General features: G+C 40.1%; 1 protein-coding gene across 2 annotated transcripts in view; it reads left to right on the top strand.

Annotated features, from left to right (window-relative positions):
- The window catches only part of IFT74 (intraflagellar transport 74), a 414649-nt gene extending 395622 nt beyond the window's left edge, over positions 1-19027 (top strand). For both annotated transcript variants that reach the window (XM_053702593.1, XM_053702594.1), the window contains 2 exons: positions 15274-15334; positions 18660-19027. In XM_053702593.1, coding sequence (XP_053558568.1) covers positions 15274-15334; positions 18660-18775 — 177 coding nt within the window. In that variant the 3' untranslated portion in view covers positions 18776-19027. The remainder of the gene's footprint in view (positions 1-15273; positions 15335-18659) is intronic.
- Positions 19028-19834: the final 807 nt, after the last annotated feature.

Raw genomic sequence — 19834 nt, 5'->3', positions numbered from 1 at the left:
TTGCGGTGGCGCCTTATCTGGACGATATTCTAATCCAGGCGTCATCTTATCAACAAGCAAGGTCCCATACCGACTTTGTGCTATCCTTCCTGAGAACTCACGGGTGGAAGGTAAATCTGGAAAAGAGTTTGTTGATTCCGTAGACAAGGGTAACCTTCTTAAGAACTCTAATCGACTCTATATTCATAAAGAAAAATTCTGACAGAGGTCAGAAAGTCAAAGATTCTGCATACATGTCGAGCCCTTCAGTCCACTCCTCGGCCGTCAGTGGCTCAGTGCATGGAGGTAATCGGGTTGATGGTAGCGGCAATGGACATCATTCTGTTTGCTTGGTTTCACCTCAGGCCTCTGCAGTTAAGCATGCTCAGGCAGTGGAATGAAGATTTTACGGATTTGTCTCCTCAGATAACAATAGAACAGGAGACGAGGGACTCTCTTCAATGGTGGTTGTCTCTGGATCATCTGTCCCAAGGGACGTGCTTCCGCAGACCTTCATGGGTCATAGTGACAACGGATGCCAGTCTTTTAGGATGGGGAGCAGTCTGGAATTCTTTAAAGTCTCAAGGGATAAGGACTCGGACAGAGTCTCTCCTTCCCATCAACATTCTGGAGCTAAGGGCAATCTTCAATGCGCTTCAAGCCTGACCTCAGTTGGCTTCGGCTCAATTCATCAGGTTCCAGTCGGACAACATAACGATAGTGGCTTACATCAATCATCAAGGAGGAGCGAGGAGTTCCTTAGCGATGGCCGAAGTAGCCAAGATTATCCAGTGGGCGGAGGCCCATTCTTGCCATCTGTCGGCGATCCACATCCCAGGGGTGGAGAACTGGGAGGCGGATTTTCTGAGCAGGCAGACTTTTCATCCGGGAGAGTGGGAACTTCATCCAGAAATAGTTTCTCTGAAGCTGACTGCTTGGAGATTGAACGCTTAATCCTGTCCAAGCGAGGTTTCTCCGATTCGGTTATAGATACCTTAATTCAGGCACGTGAGCCTGTGACTAGGAAGATTTACCATAAGATATGGTTTAAATATCTTTATTGGTGTGAATCTAAGGGCTACTCATGGAGTACAGTTAGGATTCCTAGGATTTTGTCTTTTCTCCAAGAAGGATTGGAGAAGGGATTATCAGCGAGTTCCCTGAAGGGCCAGATCTCTGCTTTATCTATTTTGTTACATAAGCGTCTGGCAGATGACCCAGATGTTCAATCTTTTTGTCAGGCTTTGACTAGAATCAGGCCTGTGTTTAAACCGATTGCTCCTCCATGGAGCTTAAATTTAGTTCTTAAAGTTCTTCAAGGGGTCCCGTTTTAACCTATGCATTCCATAGATATTAAGTTGTTATCCTGGAAAGTTTTATTTCTTGTTGCCATTTCTTCTGCTCGAAGAGTGTCTTAGCTTTCGGCATTACAGTGTAATTCGCCTTACCTTATTCTTCATTTGGATAAGGTGGTGTTACGTACTAAACTCGGTTTTCTTCCTAAGGTTGTTTCAGACAAGAAGATTAATCAGGAGATTGTTGTTCCTTCATTGTGTCCTAACCCTTCTTCTCATAAGGATCGTCTTCTGCACTATTTGGACGTAGTCCGTGCTTTAAAATTTTATTTACAAGCAACTAAAGATTTTCGTCAATCATCTTCTCTGTCATTTTTTCTGGAAAACGTAAGGGTCAGAAAGCTACGGCTACCTCTTTCTTTTTGGCTGAAGAGTATCATCCGCTTGGCATACGAGACTGCTGGACAGCAGCCTCCTGTTGAATTAGGCTCATTCAACTAGGGCTGTTGCTTCCTCATGGGCATTCAAAAATGATGCTTCAGGTCTCTGAGATAACCCCGTTTTATCTTGTGTCCTTCTAGAGGCACATATTACTGTCATCTCTAAGCCGGGCAAGCCAGCAGATTCCCCTAGTCATTTCCGTCCCATATCCCTGATCAACTCGGACATGAAGCTGTTAGCAAAGATTCTGGCAACCAGACTTAATAAATATCTACCGCAGCTGGTATGCAATGACCAGGTGGGATTCGTCCCTGGCCGAGAGACCAGGGATAATACTATTAAGGTGACTCAACTAATTAATCATGCCAGAATTTCTGGCCTCCCCATGGTGCTCTTCTCCACCGACACGGAGAAGGCCTTTGATAGGGTAAATTGGGTCTTTCTGCGTCAGGTGATGAAGAAGATGGGTTTCGGACAGATTTTTATACATTTTGTTTTAGCACTCTACTCCAACCCTAACGCTAGGATCAGAATTAACAACACCCTGTCTGACCCATTCGACATAAGGAATGGGACTCGGCAGGGTTTCCCTCTATCCCCGCTACTTTTTGCCCTATCTATAGAGGTCCTTGCTCATAAGGTGAGGGCTAACCATCGCATACGGGGCATAAGAGTGGGGGAAACGGAACACAAACAGGCGTTGTATGCCGACGATGTTTTGTATACTTTATCCAATGCCCCGGACTCGCTTCCAGAACTGCTAGACAAATTAAAAGAGTACGGAAGGGTGTCTGACTTTTCCCTTAACCTGAGTAAGTCGGAACTCCTGAATATTAACACATGCCCAAAGATAGTACAGAATATACAACAAAAATACAAAATTCCCCTTGCCGCCAAAAAATTTAAATATCTCGGCATCTTCCTGACTTCGGATCCCGCAGACCTCTTTAAATTTAACTATGCCCCTCTTAAAGGCGAAATTGCAGCTGACCTTTCCTCCTGGAAAGGCAAATATATTTCTTGGCTGGGCAGGGCTGGGGTCATTAAGATGAATATTCTGCCCCGAATATTGTATCTATTTCAGACACTCCCTATAGCGTTACCTAAGGGATATATCGCTCAGTTGCAGAAACTCATCGAGCAATATATCTGGGGAAACACCAAACCCAGGGTCCCTAAGCGTACTATGTATTTACCGAGGGAAAGGGGTGGACTAGGCCTACCAGATCTCTCCCTATATAAAAAAGCCATAGGCCTGCAGAGGATAGTAGAATGGGCTCACAACGCTAAACACAAGGCATGGGTTGATTTGGATAGGCAAATCCTAAAAGTTAGCAACACTGGTACCCTAGCATGGCTCCCGCCTGCACAGCACCCAAAAATGATTAATAGATATCACTTACTCGAGGAAACGTTCAATAACTGGGACTCCACTGTGGCTACTTCTACTAATATTTCCACATGCCCCTCTCCCTTATTAACAATTATTGAAAACCCTGAGATCCCCTATCATAGAATAGCATTTCACAGAATCACACCTTATAAAATTAAAGATGGATCAGTTCTCTGAGTTGTGGAGGATGGGAAAGTTAAGTCTCTTGAGTCTCTTAGGGCACTTCAACCCAAAATCTTTTCCTCATGGATGCACTATAACCAGTTGATACATTTTATCTCTAAGCACAAACATAAACAAGAACTAGGTAGATCTCTTACTCCTTTTGAGAGTCTATGTACTGGTGAATCTCTGCCAAGACATTTAATCTCCCTCATATACAAGATAGTGACCCTGCAGGGGACAGACTCTCTCCCGACATACACTATACGATGGACTGAGGACTAGGAATCAGACATTAGCTTGGAACAATGGTTGAAGGCGTTTAAACTTATTAAAATATCCTCTGTCTCATCGACTATACAAGAATCACACATTAAACTTTTAAGTAGATGGTACTTGACACCTGCCAGACTATATAAAAAATTTCCGACGGCCAGCCCTATGTGCTGGAGGGGCTGTGGTGAATATGGCTCCCTGTTGCACATATGGGGGTCATGCCCTACTCTGACATCTTTTTGGTCAGAGGTCATCCACAAAATGTCCGAGATCCTTCACTCCCCCATCCCGGTTAGTCCGGAGATCCTTCTCTTTTTGAGATTGCCCAAAACTCAAAGTCAGGCGCACCTGGCCCTGTTATTAATCATGCTCACTGGTGCGAAGAAACTGATTCCAAGAAAGTGGAAGACCCGCTCAATCCCCAATCTGGGGGAGTGGTGCCTTCAAGTGGAAGAGATATTGCTTCTGGAAAGATACACTACCTCAAAAACCACATGTTAGATAAATACGAACTTTTACTGGCAATTTGGCGTGGCACAATATAAAGTTCTCTGTCTCAGGGGACGTTCTGTCTGGACAGTGTTTTCCCTGCCTACACTCCTCCCCCTTTTTTTTTTTTTTTTTTCTCTCTCTACCCTCTCTTCCCTCTTCTCCCTTCCTTCTCCTCCACTTTTTTAACTCGTTTCTCTATCCCCTACTCCATCTTTCCCCTTGTCTTGTATAAATATTACATTGTTCTAAAATGTATTTTCTCTAAACTGTTTAAACGAGTATGCTTGAAAACTCGCGACTCAGCTTAGTTCTGGGGGCGTGAGTACACATCAATATGAAGTGTATGACTTTTTATACCACTAATGTGATTGGACTTTACCATGTATGTCTTTTATGTGTATTGTGGTTTTATTATACTTGTAAACTTATTCTTCAATAAAAATTTAATGAAAAAAAATTTAAAAAAAATGATGCTTCAGTTGAGCAGATTTGCAAGGCTGCAACTTGGTCCTCTCTTCACACTTTTTCTAAATTTTACAAATTTGATACCTTTGCATCGGCTGTGGCTGTTTTTGGCAGAAAGGTTCTTCAAGCAGTGGTGCCTTCTGTTTAGGTTTCCTGTCTTGTCCCTCCCTTTTCATCCGTGTACTCTAGCTTTGGTATTGTATCCCACAAGTAAGGATGAAATCCGTGGACTCATCGTGTCTTTAAAAAGAAAAGAAAATGTATGCTTACCTGATAAATTTGTTTCTTTTTAGGCACGATGAGTCCACGGCCCGCCCTGTTCTATGAGACAGGTTATTAATTTTTGTAAACTTCAGACACCTCTGCACCTTGGCTTTTCCTTTCTCTTCCTAACTTCGGTCGAATGCTCTGCTGTGGTGCTCTTTGCCTCCTCCTGCTGACCAGGAGGCGTAATCCCACAAGTAAGGATGAAATCCGCGGACTCATCGTGTCTAAAAAGAAACAAATTTATCAGGTAAGCATAAATTTTCTTTTTTTGTGTCTAACAATGTCTTCTTTATTTTTAGTGACAGCACACTGTTTCCACTAATAGTGGCTCTTTATGGCTGATCATAATGAGCACTAGCTAAGAAGCTTCTTACTGCTGCAATAAGCAGTAGCACCCATGTAGCACTTGTGCTGTAGTACTCGTGTTGTATGGGTATAATTTTTCTCAGAATATTGGAGGATCCTGAAGGCCAACAATGGGCCCTAATTAACCCTAACTACAACAATTCACATCACTCCGACCCCACAAAAGTAACCCTTTATTGCATCACTCACCCTCCTTACTACTATTAACTCTTTAGCACACACCCATTGCTATTAACTGTTTACAGCACAAGTCTTGTTCCATATTAATCCTTCATTGTACCACTTCCCCCAATTGCATTTAGCTTTTTCATCCTTGATCTACCACAGTTAATCCCCAACCACTCTCCCAGCAGAATAAACCCAGACTCTCACTCTATTAATCTTTTTACAGCATCCAGACCCCACTTCATTAACTTTATACCACTACCCCCTAGCACCCAAGGGACCTTTGCATGAACCCATCAGTGCAACCCCCTAGTACCCAGTAAATGCTTATACAATCCCCCATGCATTCCTTAGCACAGTTCTCTATGCAACCCTTAAACCATTATCCTGACACTTAACTGCTCCTAGAAGAGCTAACACACCATCTTAATTCTTATTACAGTGGTCTTCATTCAGCCTCTGCCAAATCAAGAAAGTCTAATGCAATCTTAAAGGGACAGTCTACTCCAGAATTGTTGTTGTTTAAAAAGATAGATAATCCCTTTATTACCCACTAGTTGGTAAGCCTGCCCAGAGGGCAGTCTATGTGTTGTAAATACAAAAAATAGAACAAACAGAAAAAAATAAACACATTATCCAAAATAAAAAAATTAAACCTAATCCCTATAAAAATAAAAAGCCCCACAAAATAAAAACACCCCCTAATCTAATGCTATACTACCAATAGCCCTTAAAAGGGATTTTTGTAGGTTATTCTCCTAAGTTAAACAGCTCTTTTGCAGTTACAAACAATTCTAAGTCCTCCTAACAGTAAAACCCACCACCCACCAAACTCCCCAAAATAATTAAATAAACCTAACACTAAAAAACATTCAGCTCTTTTAAGAAGTGCCCATAACCCTAATCTAAAAAAAACAAACCCCCCCAAAAAATTTGCTGAAGTCCGGTGGAGAAGGTGTTGAAGTCTTCTTCCAAGCGGCCGACATCTTCTTCCAAGCGGGGACCTCTTCTTTCTTCATCCAGAACAGCGGAACTGAAAACCGGCGACCGCGGAGCCATGAAGCGTGGAGGATCCTCTTCTTCCGATCGCCGCCATACACTGAATATTAAATTCAAGGTATGAGATTAAAGATGGGCGTCCCTTGAATTCCTATTGGCTGATTTGATTCTTCAAATTCAAATCAGCCAATAGGATGAGAGCTACTGAAATCCTATTGCCTAATTTGAACAGCCAATAGGATTTCAGTAGCTCTTATTCTATTCAAGGGACGCCATCTTTAATCGCGTACCTTGAATTCACTATTCAGTTTACAATGACGATCGGAAGAAGAGGATCCTCCATGCTCCATGGCTCCGCGGTCATCGGTCTTCAATTCTGCCTTCCGCTACATGCTGGCTTGTTCCTGGAAGAAGATAGAAGAGGTCCCCGCTTGGAAGAAGATGTCGGCCACTTGGAAGAAGACTTAAACGCCTAGAAGAGGACCTTCTCAGCCGGACTTTAGAAACCGTGAGTACCAACCTGGGGATTAGAGTTCGGTTGTTTTTTTATTTTTGGGGTTTTTTTTTTTTTTTTTTTTTAGATTAGGGATGGGCACTTCTTAAAAGAGCTGAATGCCCATACAAATGCCCTTTTACAGGGCAATGGGTAGTTTAGGTTTTTTAGTTTTAGTTTTTTTTGGGGGGGGGGGTTGGCGGGTAGTCGGTTTTACTGTTAGTGGGGACTTTAAATTTTTTGTAACTGTAAAAGAGCTGTTTAACTTAGGGCAATGCCCTACAAAAAGCCCTAAGGGCTAAAGGGCTATTGGTAGTTTAGCATTAGATTAGGGGGTGTTTTTATTTTGGGGAGGCTTTTTTATTTTCATAGGGATTAGGTTTAATTTGTTTATTTTTTTCTGTAATGTTAGACTTTTTTATTTTGTGTAATTTTAGCTTAATTTAAACTTAGTTTTTTTATTTTTAAAGTAATTTTAGTTTTTTTTATTTTGTTTGTAATTTTGTATTTTTAATTTAGGTAATTGGGTTTAATTTAGGGAGTGTTAGGTTAGGGGGTTTAGTAATTTCATTAGTTATTTGCGTTGTGGGTTTTGGTGGTTTAAGGGGTTAATAGGTTAATTAGGTTTATTGCGATGTGGGGGTTTTGCGGTTTAGGGGTTAATTAGGATTACTGTGATGTGAGGGTTTAAGGGTTAATAGGGTAATTAGGTTAATTGTGATGTGGGGGTATTGCAGTTTAGGGGTTAATAGGGTAATTAGGTTTATTGCGATGTGGGTGGTTGACAGTTAAGGGATTAATATGTTACGTTTTTTGCGGATTAGGGGTTAATTACTTTATTATTTTGTGATGTGTAGGTTTGTGGTTTAGGTGTTAATACTTCGTGTTGGAGGTTAGGTTTTTTATGTTATACTTCGTGCGGGCGGTAATTTTTTTTTTTTTTTTTTGTAATGCTGCGTTTGCAGTAACGTCAAAATGAAACTATCTTTTATTGAAAAGTAAAGCTAGGTAGGCTTGTAAGAGCCCAGAAGTGTGCACGTGTCTTTAGTACTCTATAGCAGCAGAGTTTTGCAACATTATTTGTAGCTTTGTTATACAATGTTACAAAACACTGCTGTCATAGAGCACTAAAGACGCGTGCACACTCCTGAGCTCTTACAAGCCTACCTAGTTATACTTTTCAATAAAAGATAGTTTCATTTTGACATCACTGTCCCTTTAATTTTGTCTAGACTGTCCCTTTAATCTTTTCTGTGGTTAGGATTGAGGTGGGGAGCACAGTGTTGGAAATTTTTATACACATATACAGTATATATATGCCATCTGATTGCAGTTAATGTGCAATGACAAAAAACGACTTGACTGTTTTTAAAAAATATTACTTAGTCTACAAAGAAAAGTGTGCAGTACTCTCTAGTAACTATTTGTATGACTATGAAACTATATGCAAGAAATGCACAGAATTAGAAATGTATAAAATATTGGATTTTATAAAGATCACATTATTATTCCAAGCACAGTATTGCCAAAAATCCACATTATAGATATTTAAATCAATTTGTAACTTATAGGATACCTTATAAAGGGGAGATTATCTCCACCAACATCAAGCTGCTTATCATCAGTTATAATAACTCCCAGCACAGCTTCTATTTACTTAAAACCACTTGCCAAAGAACAACAGTATTAATTCATTCAATGTTTTTAATAAATGCAGTAACAGATTAATCTACTGAAAAGTGTTATTGTATGTTTCTTCTATAAGGTACGAAGAGTCCACGGATTCATCCTTTACTTGTGGGATATTATCCTCCTGCTAACAGGAAGTGGCAAAGAGCACCACAGCAGAGCTGTCTATATAGCTCCTCCCTTAGCTCCACCCCCCAGTCATTCTCTTTGCCTACTCTAAGTACTAGGAAGGGTAAAGTGAAAGAGGTGATAAAATATTAGTTTCTCCAACATTGGTGTGTTCGGTCCACGGCGTCATCCATTACTTGTGGGATATTCTCCTCCCCTACAGGAAATGGCAAGGAGAGCACACAGCAAGAGCTGTCCATATAGCCCCCCCTCTGGCTCCGCCCCCCCAGTCATTCTCCTTGCCGCTCTGTACAAGTAGCATCTCCACGGGGATGGTGAGGAGTTTTGTGGTGTTAGTTGTAGTTTTTTATTTCTTCTATCAAGAGTTTGTTATTTTAAAATAGTGCCGGTTTGTACTATTTACTCTACAACAGAAAATGAAGATTTCTGTTAAAAGAGGAGTATGATTTTAGCAGCAGTAACTAAAATCAATTGCTGTTCCCACGCAGGACTGTTGAGCCCAGAGAACTTCAGTTGGGGGGAACAGTTTGCAGACTTATCTGCTTCAGGTACGATCAGTCATATTTCTAACAAGACATGTTAATGCTAGAAGACTGTCAGTTTTTCCCTTAGGGGATCGGTAAGCCATTTTCTTAGATTCATAACAGATTAAGGCTTATAAATGGGCTCTATACTGGTTGACACTATTGTGGGCTAAATCGATTGGTTTATATCAGATTTATTGGACATTTAGAGTGTTTTTTGTGTTATAAAAGCACTTTTGGGAAAGTTTTTTTCGCCTGGCATCTAGTTAGACTACTACTTCAGTCAGAAAGGCCCCTCCACTCTGGTAATGCAGATGAAGGAGGCCCCGTTTTCGCGCCTCAATTGCACAGTTTATTTCCTTGGCAGTGCATGCAGCTTCATTTGAGGGTCCTGTGGGTAAAGAAAAGGGACGCAGGAAGGTTTATTTCAGTGCTGAATCACTTTAAGGGAAGGTAAAAAGCCGCAGCAAGGCTGTGGCAGTGATTGTTGTGTGATAAAATTGTTTATTTGAACAAATAGCTCCGTTTTGCTCATTTTAAGGGTTAAAGTCTTGAAACTTGGTGTGCAATACTTTCAAGGCATTAGGACTCTGGGGTGCAAATTTTGTAAAAATCGGACATTGCCTTCATAGTTTTTCAAACTTTCAGAAATAAAGTGTGCTTGTTTATTATTTAAAGAGACAGTAACGCTTTTCTTTAAAAACGTTTTTATTGCATTATTAGCCTACCATATTCTGTCTAACATGTCTGTACCTTCAGATAGCTTATGTTCTGTATGTATGGAAGCCAAGGTGGTTCCCCCTATTAATGTTTTGTGCAAATTGGGTCATAGCGTCCAAACAAAGTAAGGACAGTACTGTCACATTTAATAAGATTGCCCAGGATGATTCTTCATGTGAAGGTAGTGGGGATAGTTCATCATCCTCTCCTTCTGTGTCAACACCAGTTTTGCCCGCGCAGGCGATACCTAGTACATCTAGCGCGCCAATGCTGGTTACTATGCAGCAATTAACTGCAGTGATGGATAATTCTATAGCAAATCTATTATCCAAACTGCCATCCTATTCTAGAAAGTGTGATTACTCAGTTTTTAAATACAGAAGATGAGCAGGTTAGCGCTGAGGACAATTTATCAGTTGTTCCCTCACATCAATCTGAGTATAGCAGTGAGGGAGGGCCTGTCTGAAGGGGAAGTTTCTGATTCAGGAAAAGTTTCTCAGCAGGCAGACACTGATATCGTGACTTTTAAATTTAAGTTAGAACACCTCCGCGTCCTGCTTAAGGAGGTCCTAACTACTCTAGATGATTGTGATTCTCTGGTAATTCCAGAGAAATTGTGCAAGATGGACAAATTCTTAGAGGTTCCAGTGCACGCTGATGCCTTTCAGATACCCAAGCGGGTGGCGGACATAGTGACTAAGGAGTGGGAAAAGCCAGGTATACCTTTTGTTTCACCTCCTATATTCAAGAAAATGTTCCCCATTGTCGACCCCAAAAAGGACACATGGCAAACGGTTCCTAAGGTTGAGGGGGCGGTTTCAATGTTAGCTAAGTGCACAACTATTCCTATTGAGGACAGTTGCGTTTTCAAAGATCCTATGGATAAAAAATTAGAAGGACTGTTTAAAAAGAATTTATTCAGCAGGGTTTCCTTCTTCAACCAATCTCGTGCATTATTTCTGTCACTACCGCAGCGTATTTTGGTTCGAGGAACTGGAAAATTCGTTTCAAAGGGAGACTCCATATGATGAAGTCATGGACAGAATTCACGCACTTAAGTTGGCTAATTCATTTATTTTGGATGCCGCTTTTCAATTGCTAAGTTAGCGGCGAAAGATTCAGGGTTTGCTATAGTGGTGCGCAGAGCGTTTTGGCTAAAATCCTGGTCGGCGGATGTGTCGTCCAAGAATAATTGCTTAATATTCCTTTCAAGGGTAAGACCCTATTCGGGCCGGAATTGAAAGAGATTATTGCAGACATTACTGGTGGAAAGGGACATACCCTCCCACAAGATAGGCCTTTTAAGGCTAAGAACAAATCTAATTTTCGTTCCTTTCGCAATTTCAGGAACGGACCAAATCCTAACTCTGCGGCCTCCAGACTGCTGCTGCTACCAAGACAGCATGAAGGGGTAGCCCCCGATCCGGGACCAGATCTAGTAGGGGGCAGACTCTCTCTCTCTTTGCTCAGGCCTGGGCAAGAGATGTTCTGGATCCCTGGACACTAGAATAGTCTCTCAGGGTTATCTTCTAGAATTCAAGGAACTTCCTCCAAGGGGGAGGTTCCACATGTCTCGCTTATCTTCAGACCAAATAAAGAGACAGGCATTCTTACATTGTGTAGAAGACCTGTTAAAGATGGGAGTGATACACCCAGTTCCAACAGTGGAACAAGGTCAGGGGTTTTACTCAAACCTGTTTGTAGTTCCCAAAAAAGAGGGAACTTTCAGACCAATTCTGGATTTAAAAATTCTAAACAAGTTTCTCAGAGTTCCATCGTTCAAAATGGAAACCATTCGAACAATTTTACCTACTATCCAGGAGGGTCAATATATGACTACCGTGGATTTAAAGGATGCGTACCTACATATTCCTATCCACAAAGATCATCATCAGTTCCTAAGGTTCGCCTTTCTGGACAAACATTACCAGTTCGTGGCTCTCCCGTTCGGTTTAGCCACTGCTCCCAGAATTTTCACAAAGGTGCTAGGGTCCCTTCTGGCGGTTCTAAGGCCGAGGGGCATTGCAGTAGCACCTTATCTAGACGACATTCTAATTCAAGCGTCGTCTCTTTCCAAGGCAAAGGCTCATACAGATATTGTTCTAGCCTTTCTCAGATCTCACGGGTGGAAGGTGAACGTAGAAAAGAGTTCCCTGTCTCCGTCAACAAGAGTTCCCTTTTTGGGAACAATAATAGATTCTTAGAAATGAGGATCTTCCTGACAGAAGTCAGAAAGTCAAAGCTTCTAAACGCTTGTCAAGTTCTTCACTCTATTCTGCAGCCTTCCATAGCTCAGTGCATGGAAGTAGTAGGATTGATGGTTGCAGCAATGGACATAGTTCCTTTTGCTCGAATTCATCTAAGACCATTACAACTGTGCATGCTCAATCAGTGGAATGGGGACTATGCAGACTTGTCTCCACAGATTCAAGCAGACCAGGTAACCAGAGACTCACTCCGTTGGTGGTTGACTCAGGATCACCTGTCTCAGGGGATGAGTTTCCGCAGACCAGAGTGGGTCATTGTCACGACCGACGCCAGTCTATTAGGCTGGGGCGCGGTCTGGGATTCCCTGAAAGCTCAGGGTCTATGGTCTCGGGAAGAGTCTTCTTCCGATAAACATTCTGGAACTGAGAGCGATATTCAATGCTCTCCGGGCTTGTCCTCAGTTAGCGAAGGCCAGATTCATAAGATTCCAGTCGGACAACATGACGACTGTAGCTTACATCAACCATCAGGGGGGAACAAAGAGTTTCTTGGCGATGAGAGAGGTATCCAAGATCATCAAATGGGCGGAGGATCAGTCCTGCCATCTATCTGCAATTCACATCCCAGGAGTAGACAACTGGGAGGCGGATTATCTGAGTCGTCAGACTTTCCATCCGGGGGAGTGGGAACTCCACCCGGAGGCCTTTGCCCAGTTAACCCAATTATGGGGCATCCCAGACATGGATCTGATGGTGTCTCGTCAGAACTTCAAGGTTCCTTGCTACGGGTCCAGATCCAGGGATCCCAAGGCGACTCTAGTGAATGCATTAGTGGCGCCTTGGTCGTTCAACCTAGCTTATGTGTCCCCACCGTTTCCTCTCCTTCCCAGGCTCGTAGCCAGGATCAAACAGGAGAAGGCCTCAGTGATTCTGATAGCTCCTGCGTGGCCACGCAGGACTTGGTATGCAGACCTGGTGAATATGTCATCGGCTCCACCATGGAAGTTACCTTTGAGACAGGATCTTCTAGTACAAGGTCCATTCGAACATCCAAATCTAGTTTCTCTGCAGCTGACTGCTTGGAAATTGAACGCTTGATTTTATCCAAGCGTGGGTTTTCAAATTCAGTGATAGATACTCTGGTTCAAGCCAGAAAACCTGTGACTAGAAAGATTTACCATAAAATATGGAAAAAATATATCTGTTGGTGTGAATCCAAGGGATTCTTCTGGAGTAAGATTAAAATTCCTAAGATTCTTCCTTTCTCCAAGAGGGTTTGGATAACGGCAGGGTTGTCAGCGAGTTCTCTAAAGGACAGATTTCTGCTTTATCTGTTTTGTTGCACAAACGACTGGCAGCTGCCAGATGTACAAGCTTTTGTACAGGCTTTGGTCAGAATCAAGCCTGTTTACAGACCCATGACTCCTCCTTGGAGTCTAAATTTAGTTCTTTCAGTTCTTCAAGGGGTTCCATTTGAACCTTTACATTCCATAGATATCAAGTTACTATCTTGGAAAGTCCTGTTTTGGTTGCTATTTCTTCTGCTAGAAGAGTTTCTGAATTATCTGCTTTGCAGTGTGATCCACCTTATCTGGTGTTCCATTCAGATAAGGCTGTTTTGCGTACTAAACCTGGTTTTCTTCCAGTTTCAAAGAAGGAACGTTTGTTACACATTTTAGATGTGGTCCGCGCTTTAAAGTTCTATTTAGATGCAACAAAGGATTTCAGACAAACCTCATCTTTGTTTGTCGTTTACTCTGGTAAGAGGAGAGGACAAAAAGCTACTGCTACCTCTCTTTCTTTCTGGCTGAAAAGCATCATCCGATTGGCTTATGAGACTGCCGGACGGCAGCCTCTTGAACGAATCACAGCTCACTCTACTAGGGCTGTGGCTTCCACATGGGCCTTCAAGAACGAGGCTTCTGTTGATCAGATATGTAAGGCAGCGACTTGGTCTTCTCTGCTCACTTTTGCCAAATTCTACAAATTTGATACTTATGCTTCTTCGGAGGCTATTTTTGGGACAAAGGTTTTGCAAGCCGTGGTGCCTTCTGTCTAGGTAACCTGATTGGCTCCCTCCCGTCATCCTTGTCCTAAAGCTTTGGTATTGGTTCCCACAAGTAATGGATGACGCCGTGGACCGGACACACCAATGTTGGAGAAAACAGAATTTATGCTTACCTGATAAATTACTTTCTCCAACGGTGTGTCCGGTCCACGGCCCGCCCTGGTTTTTTAATCAGGTTTGAAAAAATTCTTTCTTTATACACTACAGTCACCACGGCACCCTATAGTTTCTCCTTTTTCTCCTAACCGTCGGTCGAATTACTGGGGGGCGGAGCCAGAGGGGGGGGCTATATGGACAGCTTTTGCTGTGTGCTCTCCTTGCCATTTCCTGTAGGGGAGGAGAATATCCCACAAGTAATGGATGACGCCGTTGACCGGACACACCGTTGGAGAAAGTAATTTATCAGGTAAGCATAAATTCTGTTTTTTTATTTCTTCAACGAGACTACTGGACAGCAGCCTCCTGAAAGAATTACAGCTCACTCTACTAGAGCGGTGGCTTCCACATGGGCTTTTAAAAATGATGCTTCTGTTGAACAGATTTGTAAGGCTGCGACTTGGTCTTCGCTTCATACCTTTTCCAAATTTGATACTTTTGCTTCTTCGGAGGATATTTTTGGGAGAAAAGTTCTTCAAGCAGTGGTGCCTTCTGTTTAGGCATCTGTCTTGTCCCTCCCGTTCATCCGTGTCCTATAGCTTTGGTATTGTATCCCACAAGTAAAGGATGAATGCGTGGACTCGTCGTACCTTATAGAAGAAAAGTACATTTATGCTTACCTGATAAATTAATTTCTTCTATGGTACGACGAGTCCACGGCCCGCCCTGTCATTTTAAGACAGATTATATTTTTTTGATTTAAACTTCAGTCACCTCTGCACCTTTTAGTTTCTCCTTTTTCTTCCTGTACCTTCGGTCGAATGTCTGAGGGGTGGAGCTAAGGGAGGAGCTATATAGACAGCTCTGCTGTGGTGCTCTTTGCCACTTCCTGTTAGCAGGAGGATAATATACCACAAGTAAAGGATGAATCCATGGACTCGTCATACCATAGAAGAAATTAATTTATCAGGTAAGCATAAATTTACTTTTTATCTGTATGTTTTCTATTCTTGACATTTGCTAATAATTAACATTTTGCATTTTCAGCTCACAAATTTGGAAAGAAAATGGAAACAGCAAGAGCAAAATAACTATTTGATGAAAGACTGTATCCTTGTTGTAACCCCACTTGTTTGCATAATATACCCAGAATTCTGATTCTATGCAGATTATAGTACAAATACTTTAGTCAACAACAATAATACAACTATGTAAAACTGATATCTTTGTTGGTTAATGGAGAAGGAATGAATGCAATTTCAGTTTCCTTGCTAAAGCAGGTGTGGAAAACTGAAGTTTGTCATTTTTCCCTCTCATTTGGGCTATGAGGCAGATTTATCAATGTCTGGCAGCGTATCAAGTCCGCCAGACATCACTGAATGCCGGCAGCGTATCAAGTGCGCCAGACATCACTGAATGCCGACAGCATACACTGTCGGCATTTAACATTGCACAAGCAGTTCTAGTGAACTACTTGTGCAATGCCGCCCCCTGCAGATTCGCGGCCAATCGGCCACTAGCAAGGGGTGTCAATCAACCCGATCATATGCGATCGGGCGGATTGATGTCCGCAGCCTCAGAGGCGGTGGACGAGTTAAGGAGCAGCGGTCTTAAGACTTGAGTCAAACAGGGGTTTTAACTTGAGTTAAAACAGGGGTATTCAGGGCCATTCAGCCCTTGAGAATTCGGCCCCTATGACTTTTCATTGTATTTGTTCTAATCTGTTCTGCTATGGAATTAGTAGATAGCTGTTAAAAACGCACACGTGTCTGATTCTTTCTAACTACTTAAATTGTGACATACAAATCCACATCTAAATCTACACATACATTTTTTTTATTGGAAATAAAAAAAATAATACACATCTTTAATAACAAACACAATTTTTATTTATTTATTTATTTATTTATTTATTTATTTTGAAAGTGCAATTATTATTTTTTGGAAGTACAATTTTTTTTTTTTTTTTTTTGGAAATACATTTCCATTATGTGTCAAAACATTTTCAAAAATAGAGGTTAGTTCCCATTTTGCTAAAGGACTTGTGATGTCACAACAGTCAGTTCAGCAGTTTGCTTCAGAACTAGCTGCTGCTTTGCTTTCACACTTTAACATTAATCGTGTAACATACAACATGACAACATGGCCAAAAGTGATTATTCTCATTTGCATCATGCAACACTATACAGAGGAATATTGATTTTGATGTTTTAAATACAGTTTCCATACAAACACACACTACTGTGCAAAAGTTATAGACAGGTTTTTTTTACTTCGTGTAATCTTATTATCTCAGGGAATAATCCTTCAAAGGATATGAAACAGTGCTCCTTTAGTAAAAAAGAATTATGTTAAATCGAAGTAAACATAAAAAGAAACAGGTTTTGTTTAAAAAGTTACTTGTTTTCTTGCTTAAAGAGCACTTAGAAATTCTCAGTGTAGCCACTGCCCACAGCTAGATAAGAGACCTACCATTACAGAATTTTACATGGTCACATGACCAACAGTCCTATACTGAACATGGCAATAAATTAATTACAGCCATCAGATAGGTGTTTCCTAGCAACACTTCAAATGAAAAAATGCTCATTTTCCTTCTTGTAGAGACCCCAGCCTTCTTGTAGGACTGTTACAAGAAGTAATGGACACTGCACAAATGAAGTTAAAAAAAAAGTAATAAAAGGTAAAATCCTTTTAAAGTTTTGAATAATGCATATTGTAATGATTTCTATTAAATATAACTCAATACTTAGTGTTTTTTATTACATCAATGAAACAAACTGTTTTATATTCATTTAAAGCCAGAGGAAACATTTCTGATTCATCAGCCAGATTTCTAGATTTAGAATCCTGGAATAAAGTGTTTATTCCTTTAAACAAGTACAGGTCTGTGGTGTTACACAGTTCTTGCGCTCTCAGATCAAGCTGAGTACTTGGCAAATCTGTTCTTGCAAAAAGAAATGTAGAATGCGAGAGATCAAGCACATAACACTCTAGAAGTACAAAAAAATGTATGAGAAAGTAGGATGAGTCTTTAGATTAAAATGAAAAGTTAAGAGGAGTGTTATAAAGTATTATTTAGCGCTGCGGAATCTGTTGGCGCTCTACAAATAACCAATAATAATAATTTAGTGTAAACTATTCTTTAAATCCCCCTGAATTCATTAAAAAAAAAGATGATCTTTATTGATACGTTTAATAGTGGACCTTTTTTTTTATTATTTAGAGAAGTGATGTAGCAATATGGAAGTTGTTCTTATGGAATGAGTAGCACACAAATGTGCATTTTTTTTCATGATTGATTTAAATAGCTTTTAACCTAACCTTTTTTCATGTTTTTTTTACAGTGGTAATTAGGGCTCTTTTATATATACAATAGATTTCTTTTGGATTTTTTTTATCTGCGTGTTCATGATCTTTGTAGTATCACATTTACTTAATTCTTTTGTTATCCTTTGTTGAAAAGTATACCTAGGCTCAGTAGCGGCATTGCACTACTTGCCAGGGGTTAAACACATACCTATATGCAACTAACAGTGCAATAAAAATGTGCTCTTAATACATTAAAGGGACATTCCGGTCAAAATTTAAAGGGACACTGAACCCAAATTTTTTCTTTTATGATTCAGATAGAGCATGACATTTTAAGCAACTTTCTAATTTACTCCTAGTATCCAATTTTCTTTATTCTCTTGGTATCTTTATTTGAAATGCAAGAATGTAAGTTTAGATGCCGGCCCATTTTTGGTGAACAACCTGGGTTGTCCTTGCAGATTGGTGGATAAATTCATCCACCAATAAAAAAGTGCTGTCCAGAGGTCTAAACAAAAAAAAAGCTTAGATGCCTTCTTTTTCAAATAAAGATAGCAAGAGAACGAAGAAAATTTGATAATAGGAGTAAATTAGAAAGTTGCTTAAAATGTAATCCTCTATCTGAATTATGAAAGAAAATTTTTGTGTTCAGTGTCCCTTTAAATACACATAGATTAATTATCTATGCTTCTAGTAAAAGTTATCACTGTTTTCGTGTCAACATTTTTCTCTGCACGTGCATGTGAAGCATAGCTAGATATTATCAGTGCACCAGTATTTTATATACTGCAGCTGCTCAGAGCATCAGTGGGGCTTGTATCCTGTCAGCAATTAACAAATTGATTTTTTACCAGATAGTACAAGCACCTTAGGCTCTCTGATCAAGTTCTGTGTTTAGAATGCTGGTGCACGGTGCATACTTACATTTTGAAAAACAGCTATAGCTTTTATTAGAAGCATTTTTGCTAAAATAAATTCTGTTCAATGACTGCACCCATGTGGTTTCCATTTTTGGCTGGAATATCCCTTTAAAGAATTTTCTTTTTGCACCTTGGTGTCCCTTTTACAAAATCATACTATACAGAAATCTGTACTGTTTTTCCCTTGACTCCTTGAATCAGTCATTGCTACAAAGAGCCAGGAGAGTGACTACAAGCAAGTGATGAAAAATGCAACTAAACAAATAGCTGAATATAATAAAAATCTTACAGATGCGCTACAGAACTCAAGGAACTAACCTAAACTATTGGTTCCTACAAATAAGTTTAACAGTTTAACATATGAAACTGACTGCTTGTCTGTTATCTTCTATTTGTAACACTAAACTAAATGTTTGCTATTTAAAAGCTATAAATATCCGTATTCACAAATGTTAGATTTTTCTAATTTTCTTTTTTTAAGGAAATACAATCTTTTCACATGGCAATTAATATTTTTTTAAATAAATATTGTACACCATGTACCAGGTAATAAAATAATTTCATATGTATATCTATTTTTTTTTCTTCTAATTTTACTGTTATTTCGTGCCTCCCCACATTTCAACAAGCATCTTTACATTATTCAAGTCAATAACATTATGTACTGTTGTTCATGATACGCTTACTTAGCATGTGAGTTATGTTTTAAGTCATCTAAACTAATGCTTGTGATTAGTGCTTTGTGTGAGATCCTGATTTTCTATTAAAGAGGTGGCAGCTCTTTCCATAAATATAATATTTGTATATATCTGTGTGTGTGTGAGAGAATCTACAATGAACAGGGAGATTCCCCTTAAAAAATGTTATGTTTTTACTGTTTGTGTACAACCTGCAATGCACGGTAACAATTAGGGTATCTCAAACACTATATATTGGAAATTGTGCAAATAAAAACAAAATACAAAATGGAAACATGTAGTTGATTATATGCAATATTAATATGAACACATATGATAGACTAATAATAAACAATCATTTCTTACAATGGTGAACAAATTAAACTTAAAAACATGCAAAGACAAACATCAAATCATAGAAAGCTCAAAATCAAATACTATATCAAATATTTATAGTGAAATTCAGTTGTGCTAGTGTGTAGGGATGGACTGACCCAGTAAGATAACAAGAAACTTCCAGTTAAAGGGACATAATACTCATATGTTAAATCACTTGAAACTGATGCAGCATAGCTGTAAAAAGCTGACAGGAAAATATCACCTGAGCATCTCTATGTAAAAAAGGAAGATATTTTACCTCACAATCTCCTCAGCTCAGCAGAGTAAGTTCTGTGTAAAAAGTTATACTCAGCTACTCCC

Source organism: Bombina bombina, chromosome 2, assembly GCF_027579735.1.
Source record: "Bombina bombina isolate aBomBom1 chromosome 2, aBomBom1.pri, whole genome shotgun sequence".
Classification (NCBI taxonomy): Eukaryota; Metazoa; Chordata; class Amphibia; order Anura; family Bombinatoridae; genus Bombina; species Bombina bombina.
This window is presented reverse-complemented; position numbering and strand designations above follow the sequence as displayed.